This window comes from Rhinolophus ferrumequinum, chromosome 6 (assembly GCF_004115265.2).
Source record: "Rhinolophus ferrumequinum isolate MPI-CBG mRhiFer1 chromosome 6, mRhiFer1_v1.p, whole genome shotgun sequence".
Taxonomy (NCBI): Eukaryota; Metazoa; Chordata; class Mammalia; order Chiroptera; family Rhinolophidae; genus Rhinolophus; species Rhinolophus ferrumequinum.
The window spans coordinates 23588367-23597217 of record NC_046289.1 but is presented as its reverse complement, the minus strand read 5'-3'; the positions used below and the strand labels follow the sequence as shown (position 1 = coordinate 23597217).

At 44.5% G+C, this 8851-nt stretch overlaps 1 protein-coding gene across 2 annotated transcripts; it reads left to right on the top strand.

The window, feature by feature from the left end:
• The first annotated feature begins 2239 nt into the window (after nucleotides 1–2239).
• Nucleotides 2240–8404, top strand: EIF2B2 (eukaryotic translation initiation factor 2B subunit beta). 2 transcript variants are annotated; one of them, XM_033109502.1, is made up of 8 exons: nucleotides 2240–2490; nucleotides 2578–2698; nucleotides 2859–3007; nucleotides 3931–3986; nucleotides 4698–4793; nucleotides 5379–5516; nucleotides 6539–6605; nucleotides 7835–8396. In XM_033109502.1, the coding sequence occupies exons 1-8, from the start codon at nucleotides 2328–2330 to the stop codon at nucleotides 7990–7992; spliced, it is 948 nt and encodes a 315-aa protein (XP_032965393.1). In that variant the 5' UTR covers nucleotides 2240–2327; the 3' UTR covers nucleotides 7993–8396. The 2 variants fall into 2 exon arrangements, with proteins under 2 accessions (XP_032965393.1, XP_032965392.1); XM_033109501.1 differs by having other exon boundaries at nucleotides 2241–2490; nucleotides 3931–4094; nucleotides 7835–8404.
• Nucleotides 8405–8851: the final 447 nt, after the last annotated feature.

Sequence of the window (8851 nt, the reverse complement as noted above, 5' to 3'; positions counted from 1 at the left end):
CATCAATTTACATGCTTTCTAGCACTTACCATGTTCTGCCCAATTTTGGATATTGCTGTTCTTTATTTTTCCAGGAATCAAGCCATTAAAAAATAAGGTACATACTATTTTATATATATATATACAATAATACATATGTGTAATATATATGGAAGTTATGAAGCGTAACAACAAAATAAACACCGATAAATTGGACCCATATCTCAATTTAAAGACTAAAATTCTCAAGTACACAGAAAGTAGAATGGTGATTGTCAGGAGGCTGGAGGGAGGGGTGAATTATTGTTTAATGGGTAAGGAGTTTCAGTTTTGCAGATGAAGAAAATTCTAGAGATGGATGGTGGATGTTGGATGTGCACTTAACATTGCACAACAATGTAAATGTATTCAATGCCACTGAACTGCACACTTAAAAAGGGTTAAAATGGTAAATTTTATGTTATATGTATTTTACCACAATTTAAAGAAAGTATATGTGAAAAATCCCTAAAATACTGCCAATACCATCTCATTGATGTGTGTGCTCTTCTTCTAACCCCATTTTCTTGCCTTCTCCCACACTCAAGGATAACCATAGACTAAATTTTGATTGATATTCCCTTGCTCTATAAAAATAATTATATATTTACTATCCATAAACAACATACTGTTTAGTTTTTCTTGGTTTTGAGTCTTTTTACAAATGGTATCATAATATAATTTTCTACAACTTGCTTTTCACTATGACATTCCTGAAATTCATCCATGTTTTTACATGTATGAGGTCTGACAAGTTTGTGAACTTGTTGCAACGATGTTGCTAAACTTTTTTGATATCAGAGGGATTATTTATTATGAATTTGTACCAATTGGACAAACAGTTAACAAAGTTTACTATTTGGAAGTGCTGAAAAGGCTGCATGAAAAAGTTAGACGACCTGAACTTTTCGCCAACAATTCATGGCTCTTCCATCATGACAATGCACCAGCTCACACGGCACTGTCTGTGAGGGAGTTTTTAGCCAGTAAACAAATAACTGTATTGGAACACCCTCCCTACTCACCTGATCTGGCCCCCATGACTTCTTTCTTTACCCAAAGATAAAGGAAATGTTGAAAGGAAGACATTTTGATGACATTCAGGACATCAACGGTAATATGATGACAGCTCTGACGGCCATTCCACAAAGAATTCCAAAATTGCTTTGATGGGTGGACTAGGCACTGGCGACGGTGCATAGCTTCCCAAAGGGAGTACTTCGAAGGTGACGGTAGTGATATTCAGCAATGCGGTACGTAGCACTTTTTCTAGGATGAGTTCCTAAACTTAATTGTCAGACTTGGTATCTTTTGGGAGGGCAATGTGTCCATTGTAACAAGTCTTTAAAATGCGTGTGCCCAAGAAGTCCACTTCTAAGAATTTATCTAAAGGAAATCACTAGAGATTCTCATTACACACAGACTTTGGGTTCAGATAGACCTGGATTTAAATATAAACGCATCCCCTTAGTAACTGCTTAAATTCTGTGGCTCTGTTTCCTAAACTGTAAAATGGGGATAAGAGGACCTACCTCGCAGAGTTGCAATACATGAGACAATTCACAGTGTCCAACATCTAGTAAGCTTTAAGTAAATGGTAGCTCTTGGTATTACACCGTCCAGCCTCTATGGGCTGTCCAAATGTAAGGATAGCATTTTTGCTCCCGTATTAGTTCCCATTTAAATCTCCTTATTTTGGTGGGTATTTGCTCTTCTCATTCCTGATTCATCTGTCTTATATTAGGCGTTGAGAACGCAAAGAAAAGAAAGATATGGTCTCTGCCCTCAGGAAGCTGAATCTGTTAGAGAGGCAAAAGCACAAAGGAACCAGTACCATGCAATATAAATGGGGGGTCTGCACAAGGGGCAGCGGGCCCTGAACGTGCTTTCTGAGTGTCTGTGTCAGGAGACAGGCGGTCGCCGGACCAGGAAAGAAGGAGGCAACTTCTCCAGCGCGACCTCGGAACCGGGTGGCAGGCTTAGACTGGATGTCCCCATGGCAACGGGACTAGTCATCCTGGGGAGGCCTCACGGGTCACCTCTTCAGCGTCTGAGGAGCCAGGAAAGGCCAGTCCAGGTCCTCGTGCCTTAAGGCGCTCAGGCTCTTGGTTGTAACTCAATGGGAGCCTCACGTCTCTGATTGGCTCAGCCAGATGGAAGGGGCGGGAGGTGGCAGCGAGGGGCGTGGCCTGCCGGCTCCCAAACTGGAATTTTTCACGCAAAGCGGAAGCCGACCTCGTCCACCCCGGAAGTGCAAACCCGGCGGCCGTGCAGGTGTGGATTCCGCCGTCAAGGCGGCTTCTTTCGAGATGCCAGGAGCCGCAGCCAAGAGCTCGGAGTTATCCGAGAGGATCGAGAGTTTCGTGGAGGCCCTGAAGCGGGGCGGCGGGCGACGCTGCTCTGAGGATATGGCTCGGGAGACCCTGGGGCTGCTGCGCCGAATCATCACGGACCAACACTGGAGCAACGCAGGTATGGCAGACCTAGTCCCGTCGCGTCCCTCGCCACTTTCCGTTCCCGCCCGCTTGCTCTGCTCACCGTCTCTCTCTTGGACTGCAGGGGAGCTAATGGAACTGATCCGCGGAGAGGGCCGGAGGATGACGGCCGCGCAGCCCTCCGAGACCACCGTGGGCAACATGGTGCGGAGAGTGCTCCGGATTATCCGGGAGGAGTATGGCAGGTCAGGCCCACGTCCTGGGCCCCGGGGTTGGACCCAGTGACGCTTTTTTGCACGAGCCCCTCTCCCCACTTGGAGCCTTTATGGGAACTCAACAGGTCTTGTTACTTAAATCATCGCACCTCCTTACTACCTCCCTCTTTTGGTCTTGTTGCCTTCATAGACTCCACGGACGCAACGATGAGAGCGACCAGCAGGAGTCCTTGCACAAACTCTTGACATCTGGAGGCCTGAGCGAGGATTTCAGCGACCCTTATCCCCAACTCCAGTCCAACATCATTGAGGCAATTAATGAGCTGCTTGTGGAACTGGGTAAGAGTCCTGATCCCTAGGTGGATAGGACAGGTTGCAGAAAAATGAGGGAACAGCAGAAGACCCTGGAAGTTGTTCATCAGCAGACACAGGAGAGAACCAGTACTCTTGGCTCTCAGAGGTTTGTCCTCCATCCTGATTAGAAGGGGTGCAACAGGTGGTAGGACTTACGCTGACCCTCTCTTCATTTCAGTACAGACCAACCCTTTGTAGACTGCAAATCCACTGTGGCAGAGACTTCTTTAAGACATAGCTTTGTTTTCATTTTAAAGAAGATGAAGTCCCTAAAACCATGGCTAATAGACCCTCCTTCACTACACTTTCTCTTGAATTTTTTTACACACATACGCACACACACACACCATCCACGTTGTCTTTGGGACCTAGGAGATCTGCAGATACTCATTACAATCAGTGTTCTTCAGGGGAGGAAGAAGCTGGGTCTGTCTGCACTGAGCTGCTGCTTCCAAATTCCTCCCCTAGTTTTCTTCTGTGGCCTCCCTCTCAAGTGGAGGTATTGTGGCCATCTTCTAGAGGAGTTTTTTTTTTTTTTTTTTTTTTTTTAGGGGGTAGTTCTGTTTACCCAACTCTTACCACGCTGAGATTTCCCAGATTGGTCTATTTCTTACCTGATTCATTGTCTTCAAAATCAGTTGTAAAGCAGCTGCTGTCATGGCAAGGCGGGGGGATAAGTTGATGATGAGCGTAGTGCGGGGAAAGAGGGCAGGTAGAAGATCCCAGAGGAGCAGGGTTTTAAGAAAACGTGACATTTCACATTAAGTTCATTAACCCTCTGTTACCAGGGTCTGCTAGGTGGACAGTCTGTGTGACAGGCACACATTCCCTTTTGTGCTCTGTCATGTCTGTCCATATTGTGGCATGGCAGTTTTGTATTTTCCTTGTAAAACTGCCTGTTCTTGCAGAAGGGACAACAGAGAACATTGCAGCCCAGGCTCTGGAGCACATCCACTCCAATGAGGTGATTATGACCATTGGCTTCTCCCGAACAGTAGAGGCCTTCCTCAAAGAAGCTGCCCGGAAGAGGAAATTCCATGTCATTGTGGCAGAGTGTGCTCCTTTCTGTCAGGTAGGGGGACTGCTGGAGTTGCTAAGAAAAAGGAAAAACTTTGAATTGATAAGCAAGCCATTGAGAAGAGAAAGTCAAAACATGAAGGAGATTTTCAAGTTGTTCACCCTGTGAATGTTCTCTAACATTGGTTGGAGAAAGTTGGGTGAACTGCTGGGTCCAAGAAAAGATAAAAATTGATTCTTTTAGGAATCAAAATAGGGTAAATTACCTTGGGGATGAGTGATGCTTGGTCGGACCTCACTCAATCCCTAGGTAAATAGCAGGTCTCAAAAAAGGAAATATGTAAGGATGCAGGATGTTGTAAAATAATGAGCCAGGAGCTGTCTTGTTAGCTATGCCTGATTATGCAAGCAAGTAATATTTCCAGTTCTGGCTGTTCTAGTGCTGCTGTGGAGTATTAAACATTTATTAGCTTCCCCTGGGCTTCCTTGCAGCTTACCGGAGAATACCTGCCACAGGTAGAAAAATGAGTTAGTTATGTGTTGAAAATTGTGTTGATAAGCCCAGAATCACAGAATTCCCCATATCCAGTTACATTTGAGAGTTCCTTCACTATCTCTTACTCTTTGTCCCAGCATCAACTTTTCTCTCCTATTGCAGGGTCATGAAATGGCAGTCAATTTGTCCAAAGCAGGTATTGAGACAACTGTCATGACTGATGCTGCCATTTTTGCTGTTATGTCAAGAGTCAACAAGGTGGGTGTATTTGGAGTTATATTATGCTGCATTCATGAAGATTATATACTTCTAAAATACTGACCTTTTCCCTCCTTCCTACAATATCCATGAGAAAATTGCATACTTGGGCCTTTTTATTCTATTAACTGAATTTTTTTCCCCTTTGTCTGTATCATTGTTTTTCATTTGGATTAGCTTCTTTTTGGTTACTGCATTGAAAGAATGAAGTGGGACTAAGCTAAGCATGTCAGCTGCTAGGGATCCAGTAGAGGGCTCCCCCCATATGCTCAGAGAGCTTGGCGGTGGTGGATGGAAACAGAAAGGCTTCCTGCTTCTCAGGAGGTGTGGCATATAGTTTTCCAGAAGACAAGGCTAAAAGCAGGAGACATTGCAGTTTCCTGTCCTGTGCTATGTTCATTCTTTCCTTGGGAACCCACTTTTAAACTAGAATTTGTAGTCCTGAGCCTAGAATTCCTTTCCCTCTCCTGCTGTGTGACCCTCAGGATGCCAAGATGCAGGCCTGAGCAGTTAGGCTGTTGTGCCCAATGGCCCTTTTGTGGCTCTACCCCCAGGATGGCTCACAGTTTTCTTCCTGTCCCAAAGGTGATCATTGGCACCAAGACCGTCCTGGCCAATGGTGCCCTGAGAGCTGTGACAGGAACTCATACTCTAGCATTGGCAGCAAAACACCATTCCACCCCACTGATCGTCTGTGCTCCTATGTTCAAGCTTTCCCCCCAGGTATGTCTGTCTGTCTCTAACCAACGGAGAGGGAAGCCACAGTATGGGCTTGATCTCTGGGCCTTCAGTCTACTTACTCTGGGGCTTCTCTTTATCTGCATTTACTCAATGGATTAGATCCAGTGGAGGCTGGGAAAAGCCACAGAAGTTTTGCTCCAGGAAAAACAAATCATATTTACAATCTGTCAGCTTTAAGAAGTCGAAATTGTAAGGTCAGAACAATAACATAGTTGGGGAAGGCCCTTTGTTTACGTTGCCACCACTCCTCGTCACCCTGACCATTTCTGAAAATGCCAAGCAAGTTAACACTAGGAACATAGAGTTTGTTTCATTTGTCATAGTTCCAGGGCCTGGCCTCTGTAGCCTGAATACAAACAGTTACTAAGTGAAGAGTCATTTCATTAGTGATAGAAGCTATTTGCTTTGAAAATATCAATCTATTTATAGGTCTCTATTTTTTAAGTTGAGGTGTAAGTCACATAACACACAATTAACCATTTTAAAATGTTCAGTGGCATTTGCTACATTCAGAGCATTGTGCAACTACCACTCTCTAGTTTCATCATCCCAGAAAAACAGTCTGTACCCATTCAGTAATTACTCCCTCTCCCCTTTTCTCCCCCTCTGCTAGTAATCACTAATTTGTTTTCTGTCTCTGGGTTTGCCTACTTTGGATATTTCATATAAAAGGAGTGCAGTACATGCCCTTTTGTTTATGACCTCTTTCATTTAGCGTAATGTTTTTGAGGTTCATCTGAGTTATGACACGGTACTTTGTTTCTTTTTATGGCTGAATAATATTCCACTGTATGGGTATACCACAGTTTATCTATTTATCTGTTGATGGGCATTTGGGTTATTTCTACCTCTTGGCTTTTGTGAATAATGCTGCTGTAAATGTGTGTAGAAGTTTCTATGCACACATATGTTTTTATTTCTCATGGGTATTGGCCTAAAAATGGAATTGCTGGGTCTCTCTGGTTTTTTGGTTTTTTAAAAATTTTTAATTTTTCATTTTCCAGTTCCCCAATGTAGAAGATTCATTTCACAAGTTTGTGACTCCTGAAGAAGTCCTGCCCTTCACAGAAGGTACAGAAGTGTGTGTGTATGCACGTGTGTGTGTTTTGGTCTTTCTGTTTTGTTTGGGGGTCAGTGGGATTGAATGCTGTCCCATTGTACTTTTGAATCATACTTGTTGTGGGGGTTGTTCTCTTTAGCAGCTTAGAGTGCCTGAAGACCTGCTCTAGCTCAGGCTCATTGTGTTCTGAAACTAATATATTTTAGTGACGTTATTGGGCCATGGTCGGTTGGATCACCCAGCATTGACTAGGTTTGGCTTTGCGCATTGTTTGAGACACAGGCGACAACCCAATGGGAAAATATACTTGTTTTTAGTTGCTGTAAGGAGTCATTTTGTTGGCTGCCAAAGGAAGCAGGCTCTGGAATGTTCCTACTTGTAACACTTGCCTGTCACCTGGGTACCTTTGTATGTTGGGGTTCGTTTCTCTGACTTCTGAAGGCAGCTTTGTTCAGTGAGCCTCATCAACAGTTCCCTGTGACTCCAAACACCCTCTGGGAGCAAAGCTTAGTACTTGGGGTGGTGATCCTTCTTGGAAGTTGAATAACTTCCTCCATTTATTTAAATATTCATTCTTTCAGAAATAGTTATGTCTGCTGAGCACCCACTATGTCCCGGGCACTATTCTGGGCACTAGGGGTATAGCAGTGAACAGTACAGACAGGCCCCGCCCCCACAGAGCTTCCATTCTGTTGCAAAAGATGGACAAGAAAATGTCCGGGCCTGGCATGTGTTAGGACAACAATATGGATGACGAGATGGAAAGTGGCTAGGAGACTACCTTAGTCTTAATGACATGATGACATTTCGGCTGCGTTTTGAATGAATAGAACCCGCCCTGTGAAGATTAAGGAAAGAGTGTTCCAGATGTTGGTGCAAAGGGCCTGAGTTGGGTACACGCTTAGTTGTACCCAGTTGGAAAAAGATGGCCATATGGTTGGAGAGGAATGAGCACGAGGGGGAGTGGTACGCATTGTAATCAGCGTAGTGCAGTGGGGAAGGGCCAGGTCCTGAAGGTTGCAACCCCAAGTGTGAATTCTGTGCTAAGGTCTGTGGACAGGCATTGGAGAGGTTCCAGCAGGGAGCATCGTGACATGATGTCATCTCCTGGTTTGCATTTTGCGGCAGCATCTCTTCCTGGGGTGGCAAGTATGCCTGCATCATTGAACCTGGAATCTACATGCTGCTTGGTCGTTAGAGCAGGACCCTCTTATCTTTAGCACATGTGATTGCCTTTCAGGGGACATGCTGGAGAAGGTCAGCGTTCATTGCCCTGTGTTTGACTACGTTCCCCCAGAGCTCATTACCCTCTTTATTTCCAACATTGGTGGGAATGCACCGTCCTACATCTACCGCCTGATGAGTGAACTCTACCATCCTGATGATCATGTCCTATGACCGCACTCATCCTAAGCAGAAGCTGCCTATGCAGACCCAGAATGGAGAGGAGACTGAGTGCCACTGCTGAAATGCATCTCCCTTGCAATGGGGGAGTGAACCGGCGTCAACCTAAATAAACTGGACACTGTCTCCTGCCTTTTTAATCATCCCATAACAAGGATGCATATCCAGGACTGGTTTTGTTTGTTTTTTTGTTTTGCCGTTCAGGTCTTAACAGAGTAGCAGGGCTTGACCTATTGATTTTGGACCCTCTTGGTGACCTGGGACGTCTGTTTCAGGAACTTAAACTTTCTGGTTCAGTGGCGTGTTAAACATAACACTGAATAGCTTGCTGGGATACAGGTTTTTGCTCAGAAATGACTACCACACCTTTTCGTAGGCTATGCCAATAAAAGCTGCTTGAAGGTTCCTGAGTTGGTTTATTTATTGTTCTGCTCTGATTGAACTGCTTAAAACATCAGCAACAGCGCCCTTTTCTGTTTTCCTAGAGGGCTGTAATTAGAGGTAACAGTCTAAAACAGAGAAGTACAAATGAAAGTATTTACAGTTTCCTTTTTAATTCACTGGAAATGGTCCCAAACAACTTGTTAGTCATCTAAGACAGTGGTTCCAAAACCTCTCTGATGATCAGAATCATCTGGGAGCTTAAAAAAATAAACATTCTTGGGCTCCATCCCAGACCCACTGCATCTGATCTCTGGAGTGGCACTTGGGAATCTGTTTAAAGCTTCCTCGAAAAGGACCCTCTCATTTACTGTTAATAGGATTGTAAATTGGTACAGTCTTTTCTAGGGCAGTTTTGAACCTGCACTTCTAGAATTATTGGTACAAGCACACAGACACAGACGAGAATGTC